This window comes from Crinia signifera, chromosome 3, assembly GCF_055691185.1.
Source record: "Crinia signifera chromosome 3, ASM5569118v1, whole genome shotgun sequence".
NCBI classification, from domain to species: domain Eukaryota; kingdom Metazoa; phylum Chordata; class Amphibia; order Anura; family Myobatrachidae; genus Crinia; species Crinia signifera.
In genome coordinates, this window is record NC_139219.1 from 161,033,772 (window position 1) to 161,052,936 (window position 19,165).

Genomic DNA, 19,165 nt, shown 5'->3' on the forward strand with positions numbered 1-19,165 from the left:
ACTGCAGGTCTGTTCTCTTAACACTGCCTCGCCTACTTTATTTAAGTTTTGTGACCACCACTAGAATGAAATGAACTAGGGGGGCCATTTATTATTTAATACATGCAGCTACATTCCTGAAAACAGTTGTTTTTGGTGGTTAGTCGCAAATATTAAGTATTCCCTGGTGATAATGTTTACAGTCCCTTGAGGGTTATTTGGAGATTAATAGTCCTGGGAGAAGAAGCCGAGCGCTGACTTGCCCTATCTATTCATACCTGGAGTCCACTCAATCGGAGCTCCAATCTGTGGAAAGGCGACAGGCGGCAATTGCAGGGCCGCGGCTAGGATGCTTTCTTAAGCAACGTGAAATGCGTTATATGGACTTAGAAGAGAGACCCCAGAAGAGAAGTCTGAGCCTGCGGACTGCTGACCCATACTGCCAAACTAGCGGTGACATCACCCCCCGCACACCCGTGCACGCCGAAGCCGCGGACCTGCAATTTCCGCCTGTCTCCTTTCCACAGATTGGAGCTCCGATTGAGTGGACTCCAGGTATGAATAGATAGGGCAAGTCAGCGCTAGGCTTCTTCTCACCGGGACTATTAATCTCCAAATAACCCTCAAGGGGCTGTAAACATTATCACCAGTGTTTGTCTTCTTTGGTAATTTTATTTATTTATTTTTTATTTTATTTTTTATATTATTTGTTTCTTCTTTACCTTTCTCAACTTTTTCTCCATTCTGAATCCCCTCCCCCACAAGCACCCGGTCTACTTTTGCTTCTCTTTAGCTTATCCCTCAATACTTCTAAACCTTAAGATCTTGGGCAGCTCAAGCATTAGTGCAAGCACTGTTTTTTTAGGATTTATCCTAAAAACCCTTTTCTATTAAGTATTCCCTGAATGTATCAAGGAGGCACTCCAGCAGGAATCTCCAATGTCTGCTGTGATCCCTCTATGGGAGATGCAATTCTGCCCAATGTATCAATATCGGACAGCATCACATCAGCTCCCGGGGCTACTGCCTATGGGCTACAGACTACACTGCTGGCGGGGCAGTGCAGTCAGTGCAAGTCAGCACTAACCGCGCATGCGCAGACACTCGGTTAAGCAGATCGCAGGAACGTGCTCCCTGTCCTTGCACCTTCAGGGAGAAACATCCCAGGGATAGGATTGCATATTACAATGTGATCCTGGGTGTTAAGATTCCATCCAGATCATATCGTATATGCAATCCATCTTAACTTGACCCATGAGTCTTCTTTTTTTTTAACCGACTGCCTTCTCCCTAAGGCCTGGCTTCCTAGGCTCCAGCCTTATGGTTTACAAATGAATTAATGTTTTTTTTTTAATATGATTTTCCTGAGTTTGAGAGCAAATTAATGGTAATTTGCTCCCATTATTACCAGATTCACCTTCCCATCAGCCAGCTACAGTAGTTGGATGGATGAAGTATAGCTACTGTATATGTGTATGGCCACCTATAAGAAGCCTTTTGTTCTTTAAAAGATGTTGATCTACATGGCACAAATGCGGAGTTGAATGTAACCCTGCTTGCGGAGCACATGTGTGTTTTTGCAGTGCACATGCTCCACAACTGTGTTTATACAAGTAAAGGTGACGTGATCCGTGTCAATTGTATCTTTCCTTACAAGAGTTGTAACTGGGTTGTAATTGGGGAAATCTCATATAGGCAAAGCTTACTGTAGGCAATATGAATAGATGGACTTGAGTGAAACGTTTGCCTATTCCAGTAGTATCTTGTATAACTAGTATAGCGTGAGTACATACGGTTGGTGATGCTGAGCAGGAAACCACACAAACACATAGGGTTCAGGCACACTACGACACACGTACAGTACAGTGCATATGTAAGAGGTCATACAGTACTTCTACTTCCACAAGCTAGAGAGCAGGGCTTCTTGACTAAGAAACAATGCTGAGACTTGCAGGTCCACAACAACTTCACAAGGTGCTTAAGTCCGGTGTAGAATTATACATTTTCTCCCATTATGACTTGTCTTATACGTTGCAGCTTTATGATAAGATTATTCATACCTGTGGAGATTTCAATGTCAAGCTCTGTAACAAACAATATAAATATTATTGGTTTTCCACCTATTTCAGGTATAGAAACAAATATCTAAATATTAATTATATTCCTGTTTGTCATGACGGTAATTTAGATGGTTTTATTGCAACACATTTGCTTTGTTACAATCTGACTTTGTATGAAATGATGATGGAAAGCGACCAGGGAAGCACAGTAGAGGCAGAGATGGGAAGCAGGTGTCAGTTCCAGGCTACACCATTATCCCAGACGTCTGTGGCTGTGTGATCCATCCTTCTGGCTTCAATGCAGGTGCAATTAAAAAACGAAACAAAAACACTCATCTCTTCTTATAGAATTAGTTGGATAGAAGGGATAGAAGTATCTATTATAAAGTGATACCCAGCTTGCCCGTGGGCTGATATAAGGTTGCAGTCTGTGTAATGAGTTTCAGAGGTGATGCCAATATTATGACCAACATCAGAGTGATAATTTCTTAGCAGGAGATCAGATGTACAAGCAGAAAACAAATAAGCAATTCGGGGCTATTTATCATGTTCAGTGCATCATCCTTTCTGTATTGTAATTAGCCCACTTGGAGGAGTGGCTTTCTCATTTTAGAATTAATGTGACATGAGATATATATATATATATATATATATATGTGTGTGTGTGTGTGTGTGTGTTTGACTGTATCTAGAATTAATATGATACTGTAGTATTGCTTTAGTAGTATGATACTGATAAATGAGATATATTAGAAGATCTACAGTATAGGTAAAGTGTCATCTTATATCACACTGCTTCTTATAAAGTCACAAGCCTACAGGTGTATTTCATATTTGCAGATATTTGTATGTTGCTACCATACAGATCATTGTCTGATATGATTATAGTCTGATACACTTACCCATAGAGAAGCAGTATATACAGTAGATCTACTCCTCGTCTTCCTGCTAGGAATATGTAATACTTACAATGTAAATCTTAATTAGAATGAGGTTTTGGCATTAAGGGGAGCACAAACTGAACGTATGGTATATAACATGTAAATGTTACACACTATGGGCTCGATTCAGTAATGCGCGGTCTCCGGCATATTCGCACTGGGGACCGATTTTTTTTGCTCTAGGCATGTGTATATTTTTATAGGCACATGTGCAGGGCTGCTGTGTGGACACCTACGGGGACAGTCGCTGAGGCATTCAAACAGGGGGCGGAGGGATGTAGGCGGGCAGTGAGATGTCGCATGGGAATGCCCAGCAGCATTTCCATAGAAATTTTGGGTGCGCCCAGGAAAACGCTGGGTGTCCTCATGCGAACGCAGACGGGCGTGCCGTGGGAGGGCAGCTGATGGCACATGATATCATTGCCTGCCCCATTCTCAGAGACTGACTTATATGTGCGAACAGGGGGAAAATCATTCGATGGTCATTGACCATCGGATGATTTCACCACCTTACACTCCCCCGTGAATGAATGTTTATGCTAAATATCCATTTGCAATGCAGAGGGGATGTTCGCACGCCGGCGGGGGGGGGGGGGGGGGGGGGGGAGACAATGCTTAACCGGCGGGCGCTAGATGGCTCGCTAAGCAGCAACTTTATGCCGTTTAGCAAGCCAACGTGAATCAGCCCCATTTACCAAATCATTTACAGTATCCAGAGGTAAGACAGTAACACATAATAGTGACACCTGTAATATACAGTTTGCAGTTTGATTCATTACACCTCTAATACAGAGGTCTTGTTTGTGGAATACATACAGGGATACGGTCGGTTGGACGACCTAAAGATGGTCAACAGTCATTAGGCCAACACCACTAGGTCGACATAGGTCGACATGGGACAAGCTCGACAGGTGTTAAGGTCGACACAATCATTAGGTCGACATGGTCTAGGTCAACAGTCAAAAGGCCGGCATATTTTTTTTTTTACAGTTTTTTTAGTTGACATGTCCTGACAGGCGGTATTTCATGCCCTACCATGCACTAAGGTGTGGTGGGAGAATAAAATAGTGTGCAGAGCGCAGCGAGTCACCGTGCCCGACGCATAGTGAGCGCAGCGAGCCATGCGAGGGGACGTGGTGCACTTAAATCTGTGTCCATGTCAACTGTGTCGACATTCGGGTCAAAAGACAGTGAAAACCCCCATGTCGTCCTTTTGACTGTTGACCTAGACAATGTCGACCTAATGATTGTGTCGACTTTAACACCTGTTGACTTTTCCCATGTCGACCTAGACCCATGTCGACCTTGCAGTATGTCGACATAGTGTGTCGAACTAATGACTGTGGACCATCTTTAGGGCGACCCAATGATCCCATTCCTACATTCTATAGAGGTGATTTGCAGTGCCCATAGCTATGTCTTTGTATACTTCTTCACACTCCTGTGGCTCTGTGAATCCCAGTATAACCAGACCAGAAGGCTGTGCATACTTGTACATACTTGAAAGTGGATGCATAGTGTCACACATAAATTAAGCAGAATGCTAATTAAATTAATCCATCTTGTATTATTAGATATTCCCCGGCAGTGTAGCCAGAATTACGTAGACCAAGCGGGCAAGGTATCGGGTATCTTTGCAATAAATTATTAAGCGGTTGCTCCCTGGAAATATTTCTGAGCACACAAATCTCACCCAGGCAGATACTTGAGTGCAACAACAACATTTATCCATGTTGGCGACTGCATAAACTGCCAGGAGTTTTAAAATAGGTATGGAAAGTATGGGCTCTGATTGCAGGTTCTATACCCATCTGGACTATCAAACAGCCCTGAATGCTATAAATGCAGTTCAAAGTAATTATGGAACTGACGTATTGGCTGCCTGCGTGATCTATAGGTGATATGATTTAATGGTATACTTTTGAGCAACTTTGTTTTCCCAAATCTCTTTTTTAAAGTAAACAACGCCTCTGAAGACAGGAAGATACTATTTTAATGCAGAATCCCTACAATTAAATACATCTCTCACAGTTTCCCAAACAAATTAAAGTGACAAGATGACAGCAACATATACACACACTGAAGAGATCGATTGTCCACACTGAAATGTGTTTCTGCAGAGTATCACCTTTCACTCTGCTGCAGTTGTTCCATCCATGTACAAGGCTGTCAGTTTTCTAAAGCGTTTCTTCTTTCATCATAAAATTCTCTTGTAAAAAAAAAAAAAAAAAAAAATCAAATGCGATTGTTGGGCTAAACCCTGAGAAATGCCACCTTGCTTGTCATATTTCTGGAGGCTGAACAGTTGTCCAGCTAACAGCTGCATTTCTATAAGCTTTGGGCAGGTGGCCCCTCATAGTTTCTTGCCACTCACAACAGACTGGATTGTATGTCCACATATGGGCTTTTAGTCCATCGACCTTTAGTCCTTTCATTTGTTTCCATAGTCTGAGTGTATGTAGTGTTGTGTGTGCTTTGTCTATGTAATCACAATAAGAATAATACAAATACATTGGACTTTTGTTCATCAGGCAGCTTGGTTTGGAAAGTACATTTGCACAAAAAGGCATAAAAAATATTCACAACAAAAATAGTCTTTTTTTTTTTACTCCTCTCATAAGAAAGCAAGTGAATTTATATTAATATATAATTATATCTTTATCTATTTTTGGTGGCACCAATTACTTTGTTGAATATATTTTAAATAAAATAGGAGTCTTTGAGCAAGGAGGAATGAGCGTGTCTCCTCTGGCTTTGCTTCGGGTAAGGAGTCCTGTTCCCATCCTCTGGTTGCAGTCTTAGTGCTGGAACATGTGTTCTGGGCCTTGGGGCAAATAGTTTGAGTCTTTAAGAAGATCAGCTCAGGAGAGGTCCTCCACAGAAGGTGTAGCGTCGAGCTGCAAACCAAGATCACAAGTCTGTTACCACCAAACCAAAGCTCAGAATGCCACCAATTCTACAAGGTGGAGAAGATCTACAGGGGGCAACAGGTTTTAAAACCAGTACAGATCCTTGCTTTTATCCTGAGGCTGTAAACCTGGGAATGGAGGAGGCAGAGAAGGAGAGTGAGGAGAGACAGGTGGATGAAAAGAGGGGAGCGAATAAAGGTACATGATTTTTTGAAGATAAGGTGAATAATTAGTAAGGATCACTACTGTATCAGGAAACAGGCAAATTTTGGTATTAGGAAGATATTGTTTGATGTAGTATCAAATTGGATCAGGAGTAAAACAAAAATAGGTTAGGGTAAAAAATATATAGAGAGATTTTTGTACATGAAAGGATAACTTTGGCCACTAAATATAAGGGCTTTTGCGGTCCTGAGGCTGAATTGATGTTTTTCCGAGTGCAGGTGACCAATACACTACAAAACAGTGGGGGTGATTCATGTTGGTTTGCAAAAGCATACTCTTTCTTTAATGGACAAAACCATGTGTACTGCAGATGGGGCAGATGTAACATGTGCAGAGTGAGTTACATTTTGTTGTTATTTTGTTTATGTGCAGAATAAATACTGGCTGCACACCACGCCCAAATGTAACTCTCTCTGCACATGTTACATCTGCCCCACCTGCAGTGCACATGGTTTTGCCGATTAGAGATTTTGCTTTTGCAACCCAAACTGAATTAGTCCCCGTGTCTCATGATTATTTGTTGTGAAGTACCTTAGTGATGCCAATGGTTTCTAAGGAATTGATAGGCAGCATGTTCATGAATTATGTATTTCACTGGGTTCCACTGACAAACTGGTAACTTCCAATGTGTACTTTCAATATATACAGTATAAGACTTGGCGCTCATTGTTCGCTTTCTAATTTATCCATTATCTTACTTGTGTTTTCTTTCTTTCATTACGTGTGTAGGCCCCAATATTCTTTACCATTTTCACTCTCTGCTATCACTGCTATTTTAGACAACTGTTGTGTCCCAATGTTTGTAGATGTGATTTTTAGTGAAACATGTAAACTTAATGCTCTTGTAGGAAATAACATTATGAATACACTAACCAAAGAATACACTATTCACTATGTTATTCCTCTTAGAGAAATAATCCACAGTATATACCTGTAGTATAAAGCAATGCTAATTGTCCCTATATCATCAATAATCCATCAGACTGTATAGACATATTAGCTGTAGCTAATGTATTTAGCTATTTATATTTCTTTAAACAAGAAAGCTTTGTCTCCAAAAGGTGATAACCATTTGTTTTCCACAATAAAACTATGAATGAATTAGTATGTTGGCAATCTAGATGATTCTGGCTTTCAAACCCAATACAAGGATTGAAATTATCAAATCCTTAAACTAATAACCTGTTAAATATTTAAGCAATCCAGGAATACAAAGTATAATTAGAGACGACACAGAAAAATGAGTAGGGCAGGAATGCATTGCATGGCTGGCTGCAAGTGGCAGTGCAAATATTCCAACACAATTCAGAGAAAAGGAACGTGATAAGTCATAAAATAGTTAAATAGCTTTATAATGTGCCTGTTAAAATGAATTTTACTTTGCTGCACTAACTACATTAAGAGCTTGCATTCTACGAACCTACCAAAGTTTATAAATTTGAAAATAATTATATTTGAATACATTCAGTTTAGTTGCATTAATTAATGCATTTAAATAATGTCTACATTATTAGCTTTAATATTAAGAACTATAGAATTTATTGAGTTCTATAGGACACAGTGAGTAGTGCTAAAGAAAGTGCATGCTTGGGTTTGGTTGTAAGCAGCGGCGACTCCTTCCTTTGAGGAGGAGAGGCAGGTCCTGCAACTGACCATGCTGATCGGTGCTCCAGGAAAGAGCTACTGCCATCGGTAGGATCCTGGACCATGCCGAATGGATCTGACAGTTACCCCAAGACTGGCGCATGTACAGTCAAACCACATCTTCACTGTGCATCTGAAAACACTCGGCTTCTACGGACTGCTTCAGCTGCAGTCCATAGAATCCAGCTGACAATGTGGCAGGGAGTGGCTTCCTACAGTAAGACAGCTCTCTGCTAATCAAACCCTGGTCTGGCAGTCCCAGAGGGAGGAAACACATCCCAATGGGACTGCCTGTGCTGTGGGTGATTGGGAGGTAGGCCTGACTGCAACTGGCTCATTCCCACAGCCCTTGGGAGGCTGCAGTTCTGCAGCCCATAGGTAAAATCTGCCATTGGAACTAAGGGCCTGATCCATAGATGGCAGCTAATGGTTTCCCAGATGCAAATTTGTACACAGTGAATGTGTGAAAATTTGCAAAGTTCTGAGTAGTCCTATAATCATGCAGCATGGCCCCAGGAAGTGAGGCCCTAGAAACACTGCAACTGAGTTTGGGCTCGCTGTTGAAGCCACAAACATGTGATACTCCTGTATTTTTTGCACAACTCTCCCCATAACCTGTCTCAAACGTTCTTCCTAGTAGTTCCCTACAATTAGGCCTAAATAAAATTCTTCAGTGTTGTCACAAGGGAGGCGTAGGGTGACACCAAAGTGCAGGCTCCTGGTCAGTGACAGGAGCCAGGTGCAGCACTTCAACATAAGGTGCAGCACCTGGCTCCTGTTACACTGTAAGAGCTGGTGTTGCAGCCAGAGCAGTCTCTGAGGAGCAACCGGCTTTTCCCGGACCCGACAGAATGACAAAAACTGGGGTTTCGGTCATAAGACCACACCGTTTCTTTGCCAAAGTGCATCAAGAGTGGCAGAAGGTAAGGATGCCATTGAATCCAATTGCTGAATGGTGCTAAGGAGGAGATTCTAATGGCCATGCTACAGGCTGTCTTTGAAAAATGACATATGTTAATTGGCTATTATTTTATCTCTCCACTTTATCTTTCTCAAAAGGTTTGATAACTTATTCCCTAAATTATTGTGCAACTCAACATTCAACCGATACATTTTAACGTGGGAAGTACATTTATTTAGGATAATTGTGAAAAAAAATATTTTACCAAAGTTAATAGTAAAAAAGTGTGATATCAATAATTACTGCCGGGACGTTCCTGGCCAGCTCGCCTGTTTACTGGCAGGCTGGATTCAATGTCCCGCATGCCGATTGGTGAAAAGGGGGCGTGGCAGCTTAACCCCTTCAGTGGCAATCCCGAGAATTTTCCGGACTGTGCCTCAGTGCCCAGTCTGGCAAGCCCGGAAAATTCAGGTGCTAAAACATACATCTGCTAGCATGATTTTTATATTCAATTTTAAATGTTAATAAATGCATGTTTTAGCCCTGGGAACGATAAGATACTTTTTTTTTTTAATTGGATAGAAATTAATAAAAATAGACCTTTATACTGTAGATTTATATTGTATGTCGAGAAGTGGATGCATCCCTAGAATATTTGAAACTGTTTAAGTACTGCAAAAGGTATTTTCAGATGGCACACTATGCAGGCTCACCTTGACAGACGATGTGAGAGTGGCTGGATTAGGTCAAGCATGGCAGTATCTCTCCATCCCTGAAATGAGTGTCAGCCGAGCAGCTACTGTACCTTGTGCATGCATGGAAAAGGTTTTCCTTGTGGTAGGGTTTGTTTGAGGCATGCGTGTGGAAAGAGGCACCTGTTTCTGATTAGCATATAGGTGTAAATCTGGCTGCCGCATCCATTAACGTTTAACAATGTTTTGCGTCTAGCCCTGATTTAGGTCCAAGAAATGTATCAAATGTATAAGACACCTCCTTTAGTAGTATAAGAGGAGGACATTAAGTTGTATGGAGTTGGGTGTAATGATTACAGAAACAGATCTGATCGTCTATACAGTAGCTCCTGTCCAATCGGATGACACACTCATTGTACACCAGCTCGGACATGTTTTAATTAGAAGCTCTTTCCGAGCTGTTGTTTTAATAGCTCCCCTGGTGATGGGAACCATAATTGTCATTGTGGGGATTCACTGCTATTGTTGAGCACAGCCTTTTTACATTTTAAGGATTATTTACCTAAAACATTTGAGTGCAAAAATATTAATTCAATTCTGAAAACACTGAAATCTATGCCTGCACTATGTAAAAATAAAATTTGTAAAAATTCACAATTAATAATTTATAATTAAAAAATATTCAACGTTGATTATGGGACAAATACAGTATATAGCTAAATGTACTTTTTATCTTAATATATTTATAGTCATGAAAGTAATTTTATAATTTTTATATTGAGCTTACAATGTAAGCCTTATCAGAACTGGATTAAGGGGCTCATTGACCTGGGGCTGAAAATGTTATGAGAAGCAGAGGAGACAGTGGCGTAACTATAGCTCCGCAGACCCCGTGGTGGTTTGGAGGCGCTGGGTAAGTTTGGGCGCCATGGGGTCTGCTGAAGCTATTACCGCTAATGGGGCCACTGGCTTTCCAGGACCTGCAGAGTTTCCTGTCTGTAGTCTCGGCGCAAATACCCCTCACAAAATGGCCGCACCCTCACAGCAGACTGTTATTAAGGATGCTAGAGGAGGCGGCAGCAGCCTCCTCTTGCATCCTAAATAACTGTCTGCTGTAAGACATTTTGTGAGGGGTATTGTAAATGTAACATGTACAGAAGCACTGGGACCGGACTGCTCAGACAGGAGGATCTGCTGGTCCCGGTGGGCCAGCGGCGGCAGATGCAGCGATGAGGATGTAAAAGGGGGGGGGGGGATAAGAAGAGGGGGGTAAGAGGAGAAGAGGGCGCATAAGTTATGCCACTGAGAGGAGGTATGATCAGTGCTGTCTGGGCATGGTCAGTGACATGTAGATCTATAGACTTGGTACAGTATCAGCCCCAATAATTTAGGGAAATACACAATTTGCATCATTTTGTGTGGTATATAGAAAAACAATTAAATTCTTATGATGTATGGCCCACCATGTAGCCATCTAGTGGCTGGTTTTAATTATACTGTCATAACAATGGGCCTATTTTTATGTGGAAGCCTGGAGCTGGAGCTCCCTCTGTCCCATTGGTAATCTGGCCCTGAGGAGTACTGTATGAACAAACAGCTTTCTAGGAACATTTTCGCTGCTACCATAAGTCCAGCCTCCCAACCTTCAAGTGTGACCTCAAAACTATTTTTTTATTCTAGCTTCAGACCCCTCCACTTAACCTGGCAGTCTCTGCCCTCTTCTAACATTGTGTCCACCAATGATGGTTGCTCCCTAGAGTGCAGACCACAAATAGCAGATGGGGGGGATGGGGGGGGGGGGGTGGAGTTTAATAACACTAACTGTACCTTTAATCTGTATTTTAATATCTGCGGGTGTCTGTCTGTCTCACGGATCAGTGCCATATATGACAGCCACTGCTCCCAAGACACAAAGGTCTTTCTTGCATCTGTTCGCCTCCAGACTACTGTGTAGCTAGCCAATAGGAGTACTGGGGTAGGCAGTTACAGGGAAGAAATTCTGTTTCCCCTCCGCAGTGGCTGTGATACACAGCATTGATTTATTGGGACAAGCAGGGGCACGAAGACATTTGCAGATATTAAAAACTAGATTGAAGGAGCATAAAGAGAGATTTTGATGATTACATTTTTGTGTGGCAAATGATTATTCATGTACACAGTGAGCACATAATTAAAATGTTGCTGATCGCCATATTCACATACATGATACAGTATATCTAACTTTCCAAACATACTCAAATGTTTGGCTTGTATGGAGCTGGTTGTGTGATGATAATAAAGTCCATTTTAATTAGTAAATTACTGCTCTCTACATCTATTTGAAATTTTGTAGTAAAATGGGACATCTTATCAATATCTTATGATGTACCTTCTCTCAAATGTCTTGGAACTTCTTTTTATTGTCTTTAATAAAAACATATACAACTTGTGGTATTTATTGGGGCTTATTTTTTTTGTAGTGATTGTAAAACAGCATTCATTTCAGTGCAATTACAGGTTGAGTATCCCTTATCCAAAATGCTCGGGACCGGAGGCATTTTGGATAATGGATTATTCCATATTTTTGAACACTGTATTTTTTATATTTCAATGAGGTATCTTGCATTTGTGTTGTATAAACACATTAAATACATGAAACAAGTATTTCTGGGAAGAGGTAGGGGCATGGTAGCCCTTCAAGTCACTGCAGTATTTACAGGGCATTAAAGAATTTATACAAGTGAGAAACCTATATACCCCCTTATAAATTTGAATGGAATCATGGTGAACACAACTTTGTAGATGTGATTTGTGAATGCCAGGTCTTGCTTACCTGCATCCACATTGAGGCTAAGGCTCTGTCCCATGTCTCCTGCTGGTCCAGAGTATGGACCAGGTGTTGTCCACGCAGATCCAGATGGCTCTCCTTTGCTCAGGTCACACTGTGCTGCAGCTGCTGATGTTCCAGCAGCTGTGATCCGGTGCGGTCGGACTGATGCTGGGACAAGTAATGAGCTATAACGAGGATCAAAGTGAGTACTATAAACTTCATGCATGCCAGGCCGGGGGTAACTTGAACCCTGACTGTTTATAGCTCCCCCAATGGAGTATGGGTGATGGTGGTGATGGTGGTGTGCATGATGCCAGGGCTCAGGTGGTCCCTGATGTAGATGGCTATGGAGAGAAGCTGGGGAATAATGATCTGCTCCAAGGGATATTTCTGTGTGTGGATTGCCTAGGCTGCTGCCCAGTGAAGAAGGCGCTGTGATTGCAGATGGCTGGTAACTGCTGTTCCAGAAGGATGGAGGAAAGCTTCTTTGACTCATCGGAAATGAGGGGTCTATAGAAAGACACAAAAGCAATAAGAATGCAATTACTATTCAAAATTACACAATAATGTGAGATAAAAAAATAAAAAATAAAATCAAGCTCTATTATTCCTACCACTGATGAACTGATATTATTCTTACCTTTGCCAAAAAAAAAAAAATTTAATCAGCATATATTTTATATTTTTTATATTGTGCTTAGTATTAACAACGTATAGGCTCCAAAATAATGTCAATGCTAAACATGGACTCAGTTCATAAAATGGACAAAATCATTTTTTTTTTTAATTTACACTTATTTAAAGAAAAATAACCACCATTGCTGGCTTCTAAAGTTTTTTTTATGCCAAAGTCACTTTGCTTGCTTGGACTGGCTTTTCTATCTAAATGCGTTGGCAGGCAAATGTCCTTGATGTCTAATTGGATATTTAGATATAAATATAATACAATTAAACATATGAGAGCCCAGTGATCTAACCATCATTAGAGAATTAAAAGGTAAAAATCATATAACAAATCAGTAATCCTGAACAGATGTAAGTATAGTCACAATCGCCAAGTGCTACATGAATCCAAACAAGCAATTTTAACAACGAGCCAACCCATCTCAATTATTATTATGCCCATTGTCAGTGTGACATACTTAGAATATCATATTATTTAGCACTGATAAAAAGACAAGAGAATAGAAATTAATTTTGTTTGTAGTTTGAGTAGCACGAAGATATAATGGTTAGAATTCCTGCCTCACAGCACTGAGGTCATGGGTTTGATTCCCACCATGGCCCTAACTGTGTAAAGTTTGTTGCGTGGGTTTCCTCCAGGTACTCCAGTTTCCTTCCAAATTCCGAAAATATACTGGTATGTTAATTGGCTTCCAACAAAAATTAACCCTAGAATGTCTGTGTGTGCGTGTACATGTGGTAGTGAATATAGATTGTAAGCTCCACTGGGGCAGGGACTGATGTGAATGTTCAACTAAAATAAACAGTTTCACTGAAATGAAACTCTGGTGACCTTGAAGGCAATTTTCAAATTATGATTAGGGAATAATACCAACATATAATATAAAGCAATTCTATGCATCAATATGGCATCTACAGTTTTCCAATAAGTCTAGCGAGAACTATAATGTTTGCACATTCTATTAAAGACACTGCATACATTATAAAGAAGCAAAGAACATGTCTTGACAATGACTCCTACATTTTGCCATCCGACAGCAGTTCAAAAATGTTCACCAAGTATATTCTCTGCAGCATATCTACAACATCTGCTTATTTTAATGGCAACTTGCATCCCAATTTGTATTTAACAATTTATTTAATTACACTTTAGTTAATGGACATTGCCAATGATCTTTGACTATTTGCTTGCTTTGGCCCATTGCCTCAAGTGTCATCCTCCCATGGTTGCATGCTGGTAAAGTTTATGAAAGTGAACAGTCAAAAAATCAAAGAATGAAGCTACAGCAACACATTATTTATTTATTAACAGTTTCTTATAGAGCGCAAACACATTAGGCAGCGCTTTACAGAGAATAGTTGAACATTCACATCAGTCCCTGCCCCAGTGGAGCTTACAATCTATATTCACTACCACATGTACACGCACACAGACATTCTAGGGTTAATTTTTGTTGGAAGCCAATTAACCTATCTGTATATTTTTGGATTGTGGGAGGAAACAGGAGTACCCGGAGGAAACCCACGCAAGCATGGGGAGAATATACAAACTCCGCACAGTTAGAGCCATGGTGGGAATCGAACCCATGACCTCAGTGCTGTGAAGCAGTAATGCTAACCATTGCACCATCCATACTGCCCAAATTATGATTAACACATATAAATCCTTTCACAATTTAGAGCGCTGATGATTCCTAATGGCAAACAGTATAGCCACAGAACATGCTGTCCAATATTTGAGGAGGTAAAAGCCTGGCTGATATCATCTATTGGCTGTAGTGAATCACAAATCACGAATGGATATCCCTATTCCATCTTCAATCATATATTACTTATTGTAGAATCCTCCACTTCTAATTCCAATGTTATCAATTATAAGCAAAATTGCCCAAGAAGCCAACAATTCAACCAATAAATAAAGATAGTTTCCCATAGAAGCACTATTATTCCACACTATGTAAGTGCAAAACTGCGTTGTTTCAACATCAACATGTGTCTTAAATGTCCAAGTCTCCAACAGCACCTGTTCTATTGCACCCTTATGCTATATGGAATACTTTAGACCTTATTCCAATTATTATGACAACTAAGCCTTATGGACTACAGATAAAGAATGCACTGTGCTCGTGTACATCTAAAAATGTGCAAACCAATTCATATTGTGTCTTTATATTGCTGATTCACATGTCCTGAACAATATCGCAATGTCAAATGTTATTGAGCAAAAGTTTCAAACATCTTTCCATTAAGTGGAATGCGAAAATATTATTTTACAAGACGAAACAAAGACTATGGATTAGGGTGTCACACACAACATCATTAGTTTTGTATTTTGCCATGAATTTTGTATCATTTCATGAGTGTGTCATGATCGTCACGATGGGAACAATTTTTTTGAACTAAAAAGTAAATCAAATCACTACAGACTTGCTCATCCACATACACATTTGTGATGGAGTAACTGATATGGCCACCAAACTGTTATATACTGTATGAAGCTATCTGTGCATTCCAAGTCATCAACACAATGTTAACTATTAATACTGTATTTCCAAAACTGTTTATTGAACTAAAAATGCCCCAAAACCTCTCTTTATTCAAAGTGCTAATTGATGTAGCTGTTAAAATAACAATAAAAACCTTCACATTTATTATTTATTTATTAGCATTTACTTATATAGTGCCAGCATATTAAATGACACTTTACAGTAATAAAACAATACTGAGTAATAACAGACAGACAAAGAGGTGAATTGGCCAAGCTGGCAAGATTATAATGTATATATTGTAACTGATCAAATCAATTAATAGTAAAGTTTTTATTTCCAATAAATCGTTTTTTTTTAAATTACAAAAACTTACATAAAGAATATGATTTCTCTAAATACATATTTGATGCAGGATTGAGAACTGACCTGTGTTTACATCTCATTCCTTTACACATATTGCATATAAGACTGGTTTACCAAAATTATATTTATTGTGCGTAAATATCAGACCAAGAAATGTATGTACATGCTGGCACAACAACAATTAATGCATTATATATTTTTAGCACACAAAACATTAATAGTTGATTGTTTTGTTTTATGCTTCTAATTAATTTGGAACATACTCAATTAGAAAGTCTCACCCCAATCCTTGGCATTGTGTAAATAAAATCAGTGACATAATATTCACTTATAATAGTGCTGTACTGTGTATCAGGAAAGGTTTTAGTAACCTGAGTCCTGGGAAACTTGTAGTCAACCTTACATTAGAAAAGATAAGACACTACACGCAGTTGTAACTTGCATCATTGTAATACTGTGCAGCATATACTAATGCCCACACATACACAACTACAATTATTTCCAACAACTTCCACAAATACATACAGTTTATTGGAAGTTTTGTTGTGCATCTTGGGTGATTTAAACAGTAAAAACCATAAATTGCACGTGTTGGAGATACACTGCCTGATGCGCATCGCCAGACATTGAGCTGAATGTATGTACTGAGAAAGGACGCATTTGCGTCAGCTACATACAGGGTGAAGAGCATCAGTTATTGCAGTACATCGCTGTATACACAATGCATCAATGACTAAAGTGTAATGATTTTATTAAATACAGCGACACCACGGAATAACTTTTTTGGCAGACAGAAGTGCATATATTATCTGTGCTCTACTCACCTCTCCATGAGCTGGCGCTCCTGGGCGTCTTGGCACTGGCACTGCTGGGAGAATAGCTGCTGGGCAGGCTGAGTGCTCTGCTGAAGTGCTCATCCACCACCGAGCTTATATCTCCCTGGAAATAAGTGAAGAGGACACATCTGGAGTTTATGTATTCTGCTTCTGGGGGTCTTTCTTTCTCCGGGCTGCAGTCCTCTTCTTTAATGCTGGCTGGTGCATGGCTGGAGAAGGAGCTGGCACTGCTGGCACTGCTGCTACTGGCACTCTCTGGGGCTTCCTGCATCTTCGAGTAAAAGGCTAGTTTCTGTATAATGGAATCAAATAAGAGCTATAGTATCAGTATCAGCGATATGGAATGCAACATATGTAACTATAACGGTACGGGTCATAGCGCTACATTGCAGTGTACTGGTAACAATGTAACGTTGAACAAATAAATCAGTTTGCATTAAAGCGGTTTAGTCAGCGCTAACAATCCCTCCTGTATAATGAGGTTGGGTAAGAACAAGTCTCCCACGCAGCGAGGTAAAGATCTTATTACCACACCTGACACACTTGTTATTATATCTTTCTCCATATCCTAAATAAAGGTTCATAATAAACCCTAAGTACTTTAGAGAATAATCTAAGCCACCGGTGATCCTAGTTCAGTATAACTCTTCCTAAGAAAGTTGTCTGAGTTTCAATCCACAAAGCATTTGACAGTAAGTCTCTTGCTTAACAAGAATATACTTAAATAAAGTGCACTAACAATCAGCTTACAATTCATAGATCAAAGCAATAAATCACAAAGGAGTAGGAGATATCTATCTATCTATCTATCTATCTATCTATCTATCTATCTCTCTATCTATCATCTAGTAATCCATATAAAAAGGAAGACACATTTGGGTAGAAACCTCATTAATGCTATTAAGACCACTGTTGTTGTATACAGTATATCATCAATCAGTAATACAAACTGATCCAACATAACTTCTTAAAGACCTGTGGGAAACTTTCTGCACGTGTTAAATGTAACTATCCCATCACTTACTTGTCTTTGCTCCAAGCGTATTAAAGCGCAATTTACCATGAGCAATGCAGAAACAGCGCAAATGCGTGCTCGGTCCGGGAGGGGAGGAAACAATGGACATTGCTTCAACTTCTGTCAGCAATGCCTTTGCCCACGGAATGACATGAAATGGACTAGAACAGGTGCAGGCTATGGGAACAGCCTCACAGTCAGACAGGCATCTTTTCGCTATTAAGTACTTTATTAAGAAATAAGTAGAATCACAGACCTAAATACATCATGAATTAATTAGCCTGTATGATTTAAGACACCTTAACAAAAAACGCAATGTTTCCATTTTCACACTATTCCTATACTAGGCTATGATCATTTAAATGGCACTGTATAAATTGGAAATATACTAAACCCCCTGCACTTGCTTTACTAATGCTCTCAGCATGGTAAATAAATACTACTATCAATTGCACGTAATTACGTGTAGCGCAAATCGCAGCATGTTGACACCTCCAGAACTGGCAGCGACTCAGATAACTTTACAATGTGCCTATAACTAACCAACACCGCTAAAGTTGTCATATCTATTGCAGGTTATTCTAAGTGCACATTAGGATTAATACATGGTTAGTTTGTGCGGATCACTGTGCAGCCATGGCTTTGTACATAGCGCAGGATTGTCGCGGACAAATGACTTTATAACGTACCTGGTGGTAAGGACTATAGGCTGCTGCAAAGTAAGGTTGAGGAGGACCATACACTTGGTACATTACATCCAAACAGCTCATGGCTAGTCACAGTTGTTGCTTTAGTGTTTTTTTGGGTTAATCTTTGTGTTTGTTCATTAAGGTCCAATGTGGCTTCTCTAGACACCTCTCAGTTGTAAATGTCCCTTAGAGCATGTGGAAGGAGCTTGAGCAGCAACATATGTGAGATACCTGGCAGCACTATCCGTCTGCTGCAGTCCGTGATCCAGACCACTACTGACTCCAGAATAGGACGAGCACAGTGCAGCAGCCAGCCTGCAGCTCAAGGGACATTTAAATCTCACGCAGACGCGTCATTACGGTGCTGTCAGGCTGGCTGAGACATGGTCAGTAAAGAGGGAGGGCAAGGAGAGGTGGGGGAACAAGAAACCAATCACACAGTCTTGTGTTGGCTATTGTGTCCTTGTTTCAGGAGATGCTATAAGTAGATTGTTCCCTTGTTGTGGTTGTCTTTGGTCAGGAGACAGTATAGGATTTAAGCTGTTTTTATTGCAGCAGTTTGACAGTTTTGAAGAGTTGACAGTTTAAATGTATTCATTTATTTATTTACTCTACATTTAATCATCCATTTAAAAAAAAAAATCTACTTAAGAATGTTTTATCACTTTTTAGGTATTTTGTATATTATACATATCTACCAGATTAGCTTTCAAATCTCTATCTGTAGCATATTTAGTAAAGAATATTAGTGGGTTATTTCGGGGGCACTGGCACATAATAAAGAAAGCTAGGCTTTAAGAATGGACCACAGCACATCTGATAGTTTCCACAGCATCTCCATTTCCAACCACAAAAGCAGCGCACATAGGTTTATATAGAGCAGGGGTGGGGAACCTCAGGCCCAGGGGCCGTATGCGGCCCCCATAGCC

The 19,165-nt window shown here is 40.1% G+C and overlaps 1 protein-coding gene across 2 annotated transcripts; it reads right to left on the bottom strand.

Annotated features, from left to right (window-relative positions):
- Window positions 1-4,992: 4,992 nt before the first annotated feature.
- VGLL2 (vestigial like family member 2) lies at window positions 4,993-18,548 on the bottom strand. 2 transcript variants are annotated; one of them, XM_083174695.1, is made up of 4 exons: window positions 18,237-18,548; window positions 16,521-16,824; window positions 12,164-12,670; window positions 4,993-5,877 (listed from the first exon to the last, which is right to left on the bottom strand). In XM_083174695.1, the coding sequence occupies exons 1-4, from the start codon at window positions 18,315-18,317 to the stop codon at window positions 5,837-5,839; spliced, it is 933 nt and encodes a 310-aa protein (XP_083030821.1). In that variant the 5' UTR covers window positions 18,318-18,548; the 3' UTR covers window positions 4,993-5,836. The 2 variants fall into 2 exon arrangements, with proteins under 2 accessions (XP_083030821.1, XP_083030820.1); XM_083174694.1 differs by lacking the exon at window positions 4,993-5,877 and adding an exon at window positions 5,884-6,017.
- Between the last annotated feature and the right edge of the window lie 617 nt (window positions 18,549-19,165).